The following is a 16,207-nucleotide window of genomic DNA, read 5'->3' as shown; positions in this document are numbered from 1 at the left end:
TAACATAACATTTCCCTGAAACACAGATAATTTAAGTGAGGCGGTTTTGTAATCTTCATGGACATCAGGAGGCCTTTCTATTTATTTGTCAGCGCTGACAGAAAATAAATAAAATACTCCACGTGGGAATTAAGCGTCATGCACTCCCTGCTTTAGTGAGCTGGGTGCCCCCACCCCCGGCTCCTCATGTGCCACAGCCTCGTATCAGAAAAATAGCATGTGTCAGGCTTAATTTATTTTCCTCCTTTCCCATGCTGTCGTCCTTTGGTCCGAATTTCATATTCCACACCACATACCCCAAGTTGCAGCATCTTTATCAGAGTTTTTTGCTACTGCAGGAGATGACTGGTCACATAATATTGCCACTGGATACTCCAGGGGCTTGTGCTTGGGGATGTTGAGGGAAAGGGAGAAGAAGAAGATAAGGTCAATAATCCAATTTGTCTGAGGTAATGAAAAGGAACTCCAGTGATTTCTCACTCTTTAGGCTTTTTGTTAGTGGGCCTGAATTAAAATTTCCTTGTTCCTCATCTTCGGTAAAGCAGAAACCATTTGCTGGTACAGCTATCCTGCTGCCTCTGATCTGTGAGGTCCACGCGTTGTTCTCCCTTGTGCTGTGAATAGCGATTTGTATTTATTTCTTTTTTTTCTCCACCATAAGATCCAGTCCTTTATCTAGTCCACTGCTGGATTTTGAAACACTTTTTGTTTCTAAGTGTTGGTTGGAACCATCCTCATCGTTTCAAGAACACCCAGAGGTTAAATTGCTTTCTTGGTGTGGATGCAGTGGGACGGTGGCAGAGCAAAGCTGGGTCCCTGGGTACAGGGCACAATGCAGCTGGCAGTGGGGACAGCAGTTTTGCCCCACTTTCACTTTGAGCTGCTGATAAGTTATTTTTAGGCTTTTTTGGGGTGCTAATTGCAGGAGGGTCTCAGATTTTTGCACTCCCATGTGCATTTTAGTACCGTAAAGTCACTAAAATGAGATATGTTATGTGCACACAAGAGAAATCTTGAAGTTCTGCTTTAGCATCCATAGTGTTATAACTAAACATATGCAACGCTGGAACTCTGAATGCGGTTTAATTTTTATTTTTTTTCATGCAGAGTTCAAGTTTTCAGGACACAGTTAATAAATGAGGAAAAACCCAATTGTGCTGTTCAGTGTAGAAGACTTTTATGCCTAAAGCAGCTAACCAGGAACAAATTTAAACAAATATTAACACATTACGATTAACTCTGTTGGACTGCCTGTCTTATTTTTCTAGTAGAAAGATATTATTTAGTTTCATTTGTAATTTGTAACCTAGTGCAGGCTTCCTGCCTCTTGCAGTATGAATCAATTTGGCACTGAATCAAAAATTGTAGGGCCAAATTTCTAAAAGTGATATTTTCTATTTAGGTTCTTAAATCTAACTTTTCCAAAAGTCTCATTTTTTACTTAAACCTAAGGAAGGGGAGCTTGGATTTTCGCTCTCTGCATAAGGCTGTGTTTTACTTTTAGTACTCAATAGCTAAATTCTTCTGATAACTTTGCCAGTTAACTTAAAAGAATTTTTCTCTCTTAAGAATATGTTGTAGATTTTTATACAGAGGACACTTGGAAATCACCCAGGATTTCCCAGGAATTTTTCATGAGCTGTTTGGCAGTACTGTTTTATAATAAATTGCCCTACCTGGAAGTAGGTTTTTCCCAACAAAAAAACCTAGTAAAATCACTGATGTCAAGTGACGTGCAGCCCGTTAAGTGAATCTGATAGAACAGTCAGTAGGTATGCAGACTAGCTAGTCCCCAGAGTAACAAATACAGAAATGGAGCAAAGTCTGCTGCTTTCTGTCTCGCCTGGATACAGGCAGGTTGCAACTCACTGCCTGTCAGTGTGTTGGTAGCGCAGCTGATATTTCATTTGTGCTCCTGGGACAGAGCAGAATCAGAGCAGTTGCAGCATCTGATGAATCAGGAGAAAAGTTTCATCTTAACTGAGTATTAGCAAAAAGCATACTACGGAAGGGTGAAAATCAGTATTATTAGTATGAGCAAATACTTTCTGATGGCAGCACGGGCACAGTAATTTTGCATTAAGAGGTTAAAAAAAAAGCAAACTCCTGTTTGACAAGTACCTAAGCTAACCTTTGCCTATCAAAAGTATGTGCCAAACAAAAAAAGCTGATGTCTTTGATATACATTTAGCCAGGACAGATATTATATATGGTCCTGCTGGACCTGGTTCTTCTATGTAGAATGACTCTATGCAGACTTTCCTTGTTCCTGTGAAGAGACTTTAATACCAGCATTTATTTTTTTTTAAAGGTAATTAAAACATTCACAGGAAGGGGCTTGAGCACTGCTGTAGAAATAACCAGGCTTCACCATTAATGAGAACTAGTGGGTTATTTTGTGAGTTGCTCCCTTGGATTTCAAAGGGATAAAAGTTACCAGTCAAGGGTTACAAAAATCTAAGTCTCTTTGGTTGTGAGGCCTGCAGGCTCTTTGTCCTCCATCAAATTTCTGTTCTGATATAGAAAAATATCACTGATGTATTTTGCTGGGGTATGAGATTCGAAGAAGGATAACTCATACTGAAACTTCTGCGCAGCACTTCCGTGCTGAGGCGGTAAAAGAGACTTATTGTGCCGGGGAGCTTCCAATTAAGCAGAAAAAGGAGTTGGTTTGCTTTCTGAAATAACGTTTGACATATACACAGTGAAATATGAGAGCTATTAGTAGGAAATTAATCAGTTCATTCGCCTGGTTTCAGGTTGTATCAGTTAGAGAGCATGCGTAGCTGGTGCTGTGAAGTCTCCAGCCAGCTGCCATATATTAGATACTTAGGAAAGGACCATGTCTTGCTAATAACCCTGATTCCATTGGTCCACTTCACCTTTCATCTCAGTATTTATTTACACAACAGCAAGTTAACTTGTGTATTTTAGATACTGGTGTAGCAAAAGAGAAGTAATATTTCATCATTATTTTTCCTGGAGGAGACATAGCTGTAATGGATGCATGTAAAACAATGAACTGTGACATTTCAGCGGTACTTTGCTGTAATTTAAAGATAAATATTTGAAATTATACCTTTTAATTAATACTGTATTTAACTGTAAAATTATAAAACCTCATGATTATTTTTTTTTTAATTTTGTTTTTGTTAATTTAATTATCAGGGCTCTTCCCTGGCACAAGCCCTTCTTACTAAGCCTTTAGAAGAGGTAATACTTTGCAGCTCTGGCTTACCTTGCCTTGCCCATACCTGAAGTAACTTCAGATAATTAAATTCCCTGCGCTGGAGGACAAGGCTTCTGAGGCGTTCTTGGTTTTGTCTGGCTTTAGATCTTAAATCTGGAGTTGAAAAGAAACATCTTTTATGTTTGGTTAGCTGTTCCTCCCCATCTCCCCACTCATTTGTTGGTATTTTTTTTTTCAAATCACTACAGTATGAAGGTTTTTCTGCCCTTGTTTAGCTCTAAAATAGAGAAGAGGTTTAATACTTAGACTAAAAATATTTTGCAGTCATGTAGTTTCCAGTGCTGAAAAGCAAAGAGCTTGCTTAGTCACCCTTCAGTATGTGTTTTTCTTATAAGGAGATCTTACTTTAATAAGTCAGTATAAGTATATAGGCTCTAATGTTAAGTAAATCGTTATAAATGGTGAAAAACACACCATGCTTATAACTGTCATTACCTTCTTGTAGTCATGTGTGCCACTTGTTTAATAGGTCTGTAGTTTCTGGTATGTCTGTGCTGCCATCACCCCCAAAGATAGGGAAATATTTTAAACGCAGTCAGGGACTGTCAGGTGGAGAAGAAATGTATTCAAAGACTTATTGTGAGTGGATGTTTAGTTTGAAGTGTGATTACTTTCAGCCTATGGTTAAAAACTTGTAGTTTTCATGGAAGAGTGAGGGAAGCAAAGAAGAATGTCAAGGTTGTTATTTTGTTATTAGGAAATAGTAATACTGGAGAACTGCTTACAAATTTATTAGGAAAAAGCATCAGGAGAAGTAATAGCAAAACATCCTTCTCAAGGCACTGAAGTGATAAAGAAGGCTGTTTTGCCAGTATCTGGAGTGGGCATCAGACCCCACAGTTCTTGGAAAATCAGCAAAATCTTCTTATTAATCGGTCTTTCCTTTTTTTGTGTACCCTTCTATTAGATAATGGTCTCTCAGATTAGCTGTGCTAAATGTAAAAGCTGCTAATCAATAGCACAAAGGTGTGACTAAAATTAACAGTCATCCCACAAGCCTGCAACTTAAACAAGGAGCAGGAATCAAATGATTGGACAAAAGTATAACAAACAGATCAAAGCAGCTATTTACCTGGAATTAAGCCAGTAGGAAAAATGAATTAATGCTGGCTTTAAATAGATACAAAGGTTATTTAAGGTGAAATGTGCTCTTGTAGCAGATTCTGTCTGTTGCAAGAGAGGAGCAGACTATTGGTGACTTTGGGGTGAGTGTTTTCATGTCATCTTTGCCACTGAATTCCTGGCCAAAGGGTTTCAGCATCCCTTCAGCTGCCAGTTTATCGAGGGGTAATACCTGCTTATATGTGGCCTCCAAAGTGTCAGAGATAAGTGGGTGATATAGTGGGTAAAACACATTAACTGCGTGGTTTTAAATACAGAAGGAGTAAAAGGAAAGACTTTAAACTTGTTAAGAAGCATGCTACCTTCTTTAACATTGTCATCCTGAAACTGAAGCTATCATTCCTGAATACTGAGAAACGTGTCAAAGGAAGGGGTTTTGCCTGTTTTCTCAGACAGTGAAAGCAAAACAGAAAAGAAAAAAAAAACCCATGTATTTTTCTACTGCAGTCTCTTCACATATCTCTGTTATGGACATTTTGAAATGATATAAAAGATGATAATGGCTAATCAGATCCTTTAAGTATAGTGTGGGAGTTTGAAAGGGAAACCACAAACTCTTTATCAATTCCAATGAGCTCGTGTTCAGTGTATTGGAAGAAGAGCTGTATGCCCTGATTTTTTTTTTAAATCATTACTCCATAATGTTCTTGGTAAGACTGTAGGAACCATAGTATCTTCTTCAGTGCATCTCTAGTTTCCAGCTCACGCACGTGAAGTTGCAGAGTTATGGCATATATATGGCACACCTGCCTACTGCTGCCCTCCTAGCAGGACCATGATGTTGGCAGCCATTTAAACCACTGAAGCAAGAATTGCTCATTGACATCTGTAAGAGCTCTCTTTCCTCCACTCTTTCCATTTGAATCTACAGACATATTTTGGACTTTACACTAGACACATGAACTACTTTGATAAAAACATTTTGTCCAGCAAGGGAGTAATAATATTAAAGCAATTGAAAAAGGCTTTTTCAAAAATTGGAGAGAAGTGACAGATCACAGAGCGTGTTTGTTTTTCACAAGATCTGTGCTTCAGGCCAGTGAATTCAACCTCAGAAAGTCCCACCAGGATTCGATCAAGGCTCCGCAGTAGGTGATGCACTGAAGCAATGAATGAGACTGCTTACATCTGAAATCTGATGTTTGAGACCTTGTTGAACTAGGGCCCTACTTGGTGAAAACGTTTCAGCACCCAAGGCCCAGCTGCAGTAAAGTGCTTGGGCAAGTGGCAGCACAAGTATCTGCTTGTGCCCTGTTGATTTGCACAGTGGGACAGAAGCAGGTGATTAGAGCTGCCTGCCCGCTGAAGAACACTGGAACAGACGGAGTGTCCTCGACAGACGTTGACATAGAGTAGGGTTTTGATAACATTTCACAAAACTTGTGTGAGTTTGTCAGGGGTTTTCTTCTAACTCATAGTAATAATTAAATAAGGGTGTTTATTTTTATGGACACAGTCCCCATGGTCCAGGGGAAATACAGAGGATTAACATCAAAATAAGTTTTGGATGCGTGTGTGAGCGCGTGGGGTGAAGGAAGAGGCTAACATGTAGAGTTGCTGTTATTTTTTTTGCCCTTCAAACAAGTCTTTTCAATTAGTTTTACTTAGAGCACAGATTTGCCTGGTTCACAGTTTAACAGTGTACGATTTTTCTCAGCATTTGCTGTTGCCCAAAGCTTGTGGGCCTGATCCTCACTTGCATTGATTCTCTTCATACCACTCTTGCAATGCAAAGCAGCCTTTAAAAAGGGATCTCAATTAATGTGTAATGTAAACAAAAGATTTTGTTTGAAGCAAAGACCTTAGCATCTGTCCAAGCCCAATTGCTATGATCAGATCTAAATACTCATATGGATTGGACCTCTACTAAAAATAATTGCAAAACCATAGAGATAAATACTACAAAACCACAGTTATGGATCTAAATTTTGAGCAGAGCTCATCTTCTGTGAAGGACAAAACCTCTGGGGTGGAGAACTTTAAGAAAACCTGGCTGCGTGAATCACCTCAGGGAAAGAGCCTCAAATCAGTATTGGAGGCTCAGCCAGCTGTACAAAAGAAAAGGCCTTGGACTTCAGCAAGTGCCGTGGGATGGCGGTGGTGGGGACCATACCTGTGTAAATGGCACTGTTACAAAGAGCGGGATAGGGGGCTCCGTCCATCTTCTGAGGTTTCTTGACAGCTCTCTCCCTTCCATTTCCCTTCCAGGTGAACGCCCTTTCCACTGTAACCAATGTGGAGCTTCTTTTACCCAGAAGGGGAACCTGCTGAGGCACATCAAGTTGCACTCTGGGGAGAAACCGTTCAAATGTCCCTTCTGCAGCTATGCCTGCCGACGGAGGGACGCCCTCACAGGACACCTCAGGACGCACTCTGGTGAGCCCACCTTGTGTTCTCTTCCCTTTTATTTTTTTAACTTTGTCATTACCATTCAAGTGAAGCAGGCTGTGAAAATAACTGTGTGTTCCTGGTGGCTGTGGGTCTGCACCATCCTCTTCAGATAGCGCAGCTCTGAACTTTGGGAAAGCCTTGATGTGAATCAGAGAAGTTGTGGTTCAGACACACCTCTCCTTTTGTGTAACTGAGCCTCCTCTGCTGATGCTATCACATTTCCCTTTGAATGTCTTCTTGAGTTTATCCAGGCTTCTCTGGTAGATTGTTTTAACGCTCTCAGCCCCAAAATGGCCATGTAATTCCAAAGACTGTGAGGAATAACTGTGTTTTCTTGGAAGCCTGCTTTGCAGTTCATACCCATTTCTTCATCTCAGAAATGCCATATGCTGGTGGAGTTCATACTTGTTTATCTTTCAGGAACCTCCTAATTGTAATTTTGATTATTATGTCTTGCTGTGAAGTGCTAATTGATGGCAGCCACAGCACTCGCCCTAGAGCAGAAGGTGGTGGAGAGACATTGGGTTTGTCTTGCCATCCTACTTGACAGTATCCTGTCTATATCAAGTCTGCTTCATACAGTTCTGGATGTGTTCTAAAGCAATACCTGTTGTGTAGTTGCATGTTAGTAGTCATGGCGGTAGCCCTGATGATCAGGATCAGATGTGTTTCTAGTCCTGTGCACTACACCAAGGGACCGCATTCTGCCCACTTACTCATTTGTGTAGGACTCTCGAGTAAGATCTTAACTTGCTACGTTTTTTATCTCGTAGGATGTTCAACTTTTGTGTCCAGGCCATTTATAGGAAACTGTATTTTTCATTGTTGAATGAGCAGATATAATTGGACTGGTTACAAGTGACAGCATTACAGATGAACTTTTTTGAGGTGTTAGCAAATGTGTGACTGCTGAAACACAGTGGCTGAAATGCAGCCACAGACAGAAACTCTGCATGTGAAAATGTAATCGTGGAGCTTCCTGACTCGTTATACACATTTCTTCTACAGGGTCAGCCTCACTTTGGTAGAGGTTTCTGTTTTATGAGCGTTAGATTGGTCTTAGGATACAGAGTTGCCTTGACATTTCCAAGGATCATAAAGCATAAGCTAGTAAGCTTCTCCAGGTAGACTCTGAAGTATGCAGGAGGCTGTATTGATGCAAACGTACTGCTGACAGAAAGCGTGAGCTTCCAAGGTAGTGCAACTGTGGGACTAGGCTGAGAGAGAATTGCCGAAGAGTTGTCAGCTGAGAGGATTTGATCTGAATGTCAGAAGTGAAAATGTCTGTGTAACTTTGAGGTGCCATTTTCATACATCTGACCGTAACTGTAGTTTCAACTTGAAATTTAATAAAAAAGAAAACACGATCAAAATATTCACAAATAAAATAAAAGAAAAAGGTTTGTGACATAAAATAGCCCCCATTACAAAACTCTGATATTGTGGCTGAAGATTGTTTTCATAATATGAATATAGATTTTGTTACCTAGATACAACCATTGATGGCGATTGTTCATTTTTCCTGTGTGAAAAGCACATGGCTGAGGTTTCTGCTTTAGCATGAGGGTGAAATGTAAAAGTGTGGGATTTTCAGAAGGCACCAAAGCTGCTTAGGCACACAGGTTCGCCTGGAAGCTTCTTCCCTGACATAGCTGTGTTCACCTGTGCTCAATTTGTAATTTTATGTTTTGTTTTCAGTGCAGAAAGTGTCAGCCCTCTAAGCAGTCAGCTACAGCAGTTCTCAGCAGAGGGCCAGCAGGAACAGACAAGCGCTCCCACAATACCCTCCAAGACGATTCTTAGAGTAGCACTCAAGATGAAGAGTTAAAACCTGGCACCCACCTACACAAAGGTGAAATGCCAATCTGAACGTGAGCGTGGAAGTTAAGGTCTCTTTCTGTCCTTGTCATATAGGCAAGCTTGATTGGTTTATGCATACATCTATGAACCTGGTTCATAGAGAAGATGGGTAGATGTTCCCTAGAGTTTTTAAACACTTTCGTATCATGGTACCATACAAGCATTTTCTGTTTTAATAAAGCACACATCAAAGCCTGTAAGTAGACCTTGAAGGTACAGCAAATCTAGTAAACTTCATCAAAGGTCTTTTCCAACGTAAATGATTCTATGATTCTATGGATGTTTACATCTTCTGCCATTCCTGACCAGAAAGATGATATCAGATAAAATACAGAAGGAGAAGGCTGGAAACTATTTTGAAATATGAGGCTTCAATCCACTTTCAGTCTGCTACGCTTAATGTCTAAATTGAGACGAGTCTGAACATGTGTTTATAAGAGGAAAGCTCTGTAGATCAGATCCTCAGCTGATACGGATTTGGATTGCATCCCCTAAGCAAGGAGGGTACAGCTATTTTGCACCAGCTGAGAATCTGGCACTTGATTTCATAAATGCAAGACCAATTTCCTTTTTTATGTTGTATCTCTTTTTCCTCCTTAAATAAGAGAGTGCTATTATTAATAATAGTAATAATAAAAAACCACCAAACCACTACTCTTTTTTTTTTTTTTTCACCTTCTCAAAAAGGTTTTAAACTACTCATTTTTTATGGAAGGCAGAGTATGCAAGAAAGGAGTTGAAGAATTTGTTTATATCTTTTTTTTTTTTTTTTCCTTTCTCCCAGCTAGTTTGATCTGTGAATTTGAAAGCACTTTGTTTGTCTCACCACTTAGTCAGTTACACCCTCTCACTACTGCCAGTTAGTCAATTTTTCCTGTGCTTAGTGCAGGGTTTTCATACAGTAAGACAAGAAAGGTGAAAAAATAAGGAAATGTAATTGCAAACAGAAATTAGCATCTCGGAGATATTTGAAATAGCTGAAAGTACTATTAACTTAAAAAAAGATTAGATAGCTTTTTTTCTTTTTGCTTTGGGTGGATTTTTTGTTCATGTTTTAAAAAATATTTCCTATTTATTTGAAAATGTTTTTAAGCATCACAATCCACATTTTGCCTCCCCTTCTTGTGCAGATAAATATCTTACTATATAAGTGTTCCCAGGATGAGTGGTTAACACAATATTACTTCATATCTGTAATGCTGCTGCTGTTTAACCCTAAATAATTAAGGACTTATCTTGCAGTGATTTACTCCTGCGATTATTTACCTTTTACTGACATACAGAGTTCTGATGAACTTTGTGTCTATATTTTCCTCCCACATGCAGCTTGTTTGATTTCAGGAATATAATGATGCCTTCAGGACATCAGTAGGAAAATGCCTGCGGAGAGATTCATGCACAGAATTACACTAAGAGTGGGCATGAGCCTCAAGGTATTTACAGGACTTTCAGATGTTGTTTTCAGAATTAACTCCATAGTTCCATAACACAGATGATACAGGAAAGGTGCCCAAGTGGGCTTCCAGGCCATGAGTGTAAGGACAGGCTGTGGAGGGCTGGGGCAGAAGGTGGTAACCCCTTCCAGCAGTATGCACTTGACAAACTAGTGGGGATTGGCTTCACCTTGCCTAGCTTTTGCTGTTTTTAAAGAGGAAAACATCCAGCCAAAGCCAGTCTCCTGATGGCAGTCACAGAATACCTGCTGTCTCACCCTGAGACGTGCCAGTCTTCTCCATCATCTCTAGAACTGCACAATGAGACAAAGGTAGATACAAAACAGATGAGACAAATTCTACTGTAGGTAATTAAAGAACAGAAATCAGAAGTTTTTAAGGAAGACAGTTGATCTGACGGATCAGTCTGACGGTTAAAGCACCTAGGTGTTGACCTCCGTACTTTGAAAGATATGACATACAATGTGATGCTGTTTTACCTTGAAAAGCCAGGCATCCTCAAATGGGCACATAAAATTAGCAGTTCTTTTTTTATGTGATTTTCTCTTGTGTCTAAAATGGAGCCAAGTCAACCCTCCCCTCATAATGCTATTGTAAACATAAATGCTTTGATAGTTCTTAAAAAAGTCAAGGCTGCAATGGTGAACAGTCTGGAAGAGCCCACAGAAGACATTAGTGCATTAGTTTTCAGAGCAGGGCTTGGGCAGTAAGCCGTAAATGAGGGATAGGTTCACTTGCTAAGGGGAAAACAAAACACAGAATGGGTTTTGATTAATGGAGAACCATCCATCCATCCTTTACACTAAGCAAAGACGGTCCTGTGCGCAAATCATTTTGTGATTTTTGTGATTAAAAGACTGTTTTGTCATGCATGTGCATAAACTGGCCACATGACGCCTTCTCAGGCAACCTTAATTCTGGAATTTCCTGATTTTTCTCTTTATCTTGGCAACTGCAATCATATTCTCTTACTGTGGTGGGAGTATGTAAGTGTTATTCATATATGAAAGCAGTTTTACTGTTTATTTCTTCCTAAAAAATGAGTAGTCAGATCATTATTTTTTTCTGTCACAGAAGCTTTTCCTCACAATACACTTTAAAATTTTCTTCCAAGTGACTTCTTTCCTGTTTAGAAAATGCTTTTTTTCCCCTTTTCTGCTTTTAACAAATATTTGCTTTTTCCTTCCCCTCTTCTTCCTACATTGCTGCTGCACATTGTTTGTTACTGCCCAGCTCTTCAATAGCACTGAACTAATGGTATCATTTTATTTGCAAAAGAAAGTCAGTGAAGCATTTGTTTTGAAAGGAAAAGCTTAGGCAAAATCTCCCAAAAGCACAATCTTTGCAAACTACATATAGTGTGCAAGCTAAAAGGCATGTATAATTAAAAACATAAATGCCCCCTTCATGGAAAGGTAGTTTAGTAACTCTGTGTTTCTTGGTCTGCAAGTCTATCTTTCTCATCTCCTCTTTTCCATAAGGACTTTCTTCTCAGCTCCTCCTGTGTGGTAGTGAGCCATTCGAGATGTCCTACATGCCTGCAGTTGCATGGCTTGGTTTTTTTGTCAGCAGAACTGACAAGTGGTATCTGTGTGTGACTGTGCTCAAAGGCAGAAGGAACCTGGTTCCCGATTCTGATGATGTGCCTGACTCAGTACATGTTTGGGAGAGTCATCCCACATGTGAGTGTCTCACTCCAGCTGAAAAACTGGATGAAGAAGCACAGTGATGAAAAACACAATGCTATGCGTGAAGTCCTGCCTGTCAAAAGTCAATGAGAATTACTGAAACAGTAGCAAGGATGGTTATTAAGAGTAATAAAGAGTCAGTGTTTTAAACTGCTTTTTTCATCCTGAAGAGACTTTCATAACTATTAACATCTTCACTTGCAAAAGGCCCAGTGTCTGCTTGGTAACCATGTTTTTGAGGATGGGAACAACACAATTAGAAGAATCTTGGGACCTGAAATTCTCATTACACTCTGGTTTGGATGGACTCAAACACGTTGTGAATGGGGGGAAAAAAATTAAACGTGAACAAGTAGGATACTATCTGTGAAAAATGAAGCAAGTATGTGGAGAGGCGAGGGGATATTTTGCATACAAATCCCATTTCTGCAAATAGGTTAGCAAACAGTATCTTCCCTCAGTTGTAATGAGCAGGTGGTCATTTATTCTGTTGATCTGATGCTTAGAGCTCTATTTAATCAAGCAGAGCTGCCCCTCCTCTCAGGTTTTCTTAACACTATTTTGGTTAAACTCAGTGGAATTAGTCCCATCACAAAATCATTTTGGGTTTTTCTTATCGGACTCCAGGTTATTAGCAAACTGTTATTAGCATGTATACAATACTGCAGCACCTCTGCTTTCTCATTAAAGCTTCCAGTACCTAGAGGCCTTCACTCTGTGTTGTAGAGTGTCTAAAATCTCTGGTATTCTGCTTTCTGTATTGTTTGTATGTGCATTTTTGGAAGGCAAGATCAAAATGTGTACAAGGGTAGGAGTTTGGTATGCCAGGTCTTTCATCCTCTAGGCATCCTTATTTAAAGTTTAATCCTCTGTAGAGCCAACTTGTATCCCGTGCTTTGCTAAAGCCCCATCTGAACCTGATCCTTGAAGTTGTGGGGTCCTCCTCACCACCTGAGCACTACTGTGACAAGTATTAGTATCAGCTATATGAAAAGATCATCCTTATGTGCTCAGAATTAACTTGCTATGCAGGCTTGGTCATGCTAAGCCTTTTCTGCAGTGCATAATTATCACTGAGAAAGCATCTTTGATTTAAAGATGCTTTAGGCTCATGATCTTCCCAGAAAAAAGTACATTTGGTCTTTGAGGAACTTGTGAAAAGAAATGGTTCCACTCCAAGCAAGAAATGTTCATTTTTTGCTTGTTGGACTTCTAAAAGTCTTGAAATTCCATAAAGATTCCCTCTTATCTGTGGTACTTATGGATCAATCTGTGTTCAGCACAGGAGATCTGTTTCTGACAGATAAGACCGAGAAATGGGAGAAGTGGTCCTGGTGAGCAAAGGGAGATGTGCTGTGTGCCAGCCTCATGAATCTCTCTCTCTTAGGACCGGGTGTCAGCTTTTTTCCATTTTTCCCTCCCCCGCCACTCCAGGATGCGTGATTGAGATGACAGGGGAACAGACACTGTGCAGCTCCCTGCTTCTCGTGGTGCCCCGGTGTAAGTCAGAGGTGACCTTTTCATTTAGCACTTGAAGGCTGCCTGTAAACTGGCTGAATAGAGAAAGACTCACTCACTCCTAGCAATGAGAGACATGGACACCATGGGAGTATCCTCATTCTAAATATCGGTTCACAGCAAGATTACTAGGTGCTAAGATTTATTGTGATATCTGTGAGATTAGTCTTCTGCCTCTTGCTATCTCCCTTGGTGGAGTGTAGCCTTGCTATGTCTCTGCCATCTGCAGGTCTACCAGCAAGTCCTCCATTTTTCAGCAGAGAGAAGGCAGAGATCAGGTCTGGAGGGAGGCTGCATCGTCTCCTCCTTCCTCTGACCACAGAATCACAGAACAGTCAGGGTTGGAAGGGGCCTCTGGAGACCATCCAGTCCAACCCCCTTCTAGAGCAGATTGCCCCAGAGCAGGCTGCACAGAGTCACGTCCAGGTGGGTTTTGAATGTCTCCCGAGAAGGAGACCCCACAGCCCCTCTGGGCAGCCTGTCCCAGCGCTCTGTCACCCTCAGGGTAAAGAAGTGCTTCCTCACGTTCAGATGGAACTTCTTGTGTTGCAGTTTGCGCCCGTTGCTCCTTGTCCTGCCGCTGGGCACCGCTGAAAAGAGCCTGTCCCCATCCTCCTGCCACTGCCCTTAAGGGATTTGTGTGCACTGATAAGATCCCTCTCAGCCTTCTTTTCTCCAGGCTGAACAGGCCCGGCTCCCTCAGCCTTTCCTCACCAGGGAGGAAAGTCATCCAAGTTTCCTCTCCTTGATGAGACAGGGTGGCAGAATTCTGTGTTTGGTGTCAGGTTAAGTCTCTGGACCCTTGGCAAAGAAGAATTTGTGTTAAGGCAGGAGGTCCTGCACGCAGAAATGGGGAAGAGTACTAACGCCCCCCCTTCACCATGCGGGGTGAATCAGGGTAAATGCAGCTTTGCCACAAGGGAAAGTTTCCACAGGGCAGATTTCTGTTCTGCAGCGCAACAAAGTGCTCACAGGGAGGGGATGAGGTGTCCTTTGCCCCTTTCTTCAGACTTCCTGAACCTGCTGCCATCTCATCCAGAAAGCCAGACAGCACTGCAGTAATTAGGGGTGACAAGGACCGTGTTCAGACAGCATCATCGTGGTGTAAGATTCACATGTGAATATCCCTCATTAATTTTGCCCGGTTCCTTTCTTCCTGATGGAATGCCTATGCCAAGATGGAAGTGTGTGTTTGGGATGGGACTGCTGACGCCCAGTTTTCTGCATGTTTTCTGTTTCCTCTCCGCATTAGCAATTCACATCCTGGCATAGTCAGCCAGATGCTGTCCCTCTTTGTGTTGCCTCAGGCTATATACAACCTGACCGAAGAACCCGGTCCTGCTCTACAGGGCTGCTATGTGGAGAGAAAATGGACACTTCATTGCTGGGTGATGCCAGTTCTCATGCCAGCCATCCTGCTTTGGAGGAGCAAACAAGACAGTGACTTTCTTTTTCCTCTGGGCTTTTGTTCTGCCACAGTGCTATATGTGGGATTTCACTGGCATCACAAAAGCAGATTAATGTGGTAAGACTTCTGCATATAGAGCAGTAGTCCTTCTGAACAGCATGCCTAACCTGTTTTTTAAACACCCAGAGAGACTGTTTCTGTCGCCTCCCTAGGGAAACAATTCCACTTCCCATCTGCTTTTTAGAGCTGTGACTCGTCCTGATATTTAACCTAAACTATCCTTTCATTTTCTGTAGATTATTGCTCTTCCCAACACTGTCTTCTGTAACGGTAACTCCTGTGCTCACTTTACACTGTGATAGCCGTAGTCATACGTCTAGCATTGATTCTGTTCTAATCTGTCTGTATCTTCCAATCTCTCATTGCTTTTTTTTATTACTGATTTTGAATTTTTTGTTAGCCTTATTCACTCATTTATGAGGGGCCTAAATTGTAAAGTCATTTTATGCTTTGAAAACACAGGCCAGTACAGATGCAGACCCCTTAACCTCATCTCTGCCTCAGTTGCCTGTCACTGAAATTGAAATAAAGAGTACTTCTCAACCTTGTCAGGATGGTGAGAGGGCAGCATGCACAAATGATTTCAAGGCGCACACATATTGCTGCAATGAAGGTCATGTAACTACGAAGCAGAGTATTCCAGTGCTGCTGGTGCCCCTACTGCATAGCATTGCATATTATCTCCTTAGTTTTACTTGGCCTTTGTGCAATAGTGAAATGAGATAATTACAAAGTGGAAGGAATAATATCTTTGTATTGTTACCATAACCACTGAGGTATTATACCCTGATACTGGCATGATTATGTTAGACACAATAGTAAGGTGATTATTAATAATGCTAAAGGACTTACTACTTAGCCCACAATTTTTGTGTCTTGTTTCTTTTATGAACTCTATCGATTTCATCAGCCTAAAGCCTGTGTGAAGTGGATATGTGTTGTTGCCTCATTGTTACCCATTTTTCAGTGATGGGAAAATGAAATAGGAAAAAAACAGAGACCCAATTTGCAAATTAAGGTACCTCAGCACCAAGGTAGCTTCGTGTGAATCACTTGTCCTTCTGCACCAGAAGTACTAGGGGCAGGCTGGCTGGTGAGGTTCTAGGCACTTAGGTATTTAAAGATGTGTAGTCTTTTGCTCCTTTAAGTTCACGCTGTAGAGGCCTCTTTCGGCCTAGTTGTCCTTGTCATCAGGGATTGTTTCAGAAATCCACTATTTTTATGCTCAAGTTGGCATGTGTACATACAAAACCAGAATTTAAAGTGCAGCTGTAAACACAGGAGTTGCACAGCCAGGCTCTGGACTGTCTTTGGGAGCTGGTTGTCTCATTGCATTAGAATAAGCTTGAGGGACCTGATGCAGTGCATCAGGAGTCCTCCTGCTCCAGAGGCAGCCTTCTGAGGCAGCTGCAGTGGTTTTTGCAGAACAGAGATCGAAGAGGTGACTGAGAACTTT

The 16,207-nt window shown here is 41.1% G+C and overlaps 1 protein-coding gene across 7 annotated transcripts in view; it reads left to right on the top strand.

Annotated features, from left to right (window-relative positions):
* Positions 1 to 16,207, top strand: part of IKZF2 (IKAROS family zinc finger 2) — a 120,971-nt gene that overhangs the window by 66,109 nt on the left and 38,655 nt on the right. For all 7 annotated transcript variants that reach the window (XM_040604334.1, XM_040604331.1, XM_040604333.1 and 4 more), the window contains one exon: positions 6,581 to 6,748. In XM_040604334.1, coding sequence (XP_040460268.1) covers positions 6,581 to 6,748 — 168 coding nt within the window. The remainder of the gene's footprint in view (positions 1 to 6,580; positions 6,749 to 16,207) is intronic.

This window comes from Falco naumanni, chromosome 8 (assembly GCF_017639655.2).
Source record: "Falco naumanni isolate bFalNau1 chromosome 8, bFalNau1.pat, whole genome shotgun sequence".
Taxonomy (NCBI): domain Eukaryota; kingdom Metazoa; phylum Chordata; class Aves; order Falconiformes; family Falconidae; genus Falco; species Falco naumanni.
This window is presented reverse-complemented; position numbering and strand designations above follow the sequence as displayed.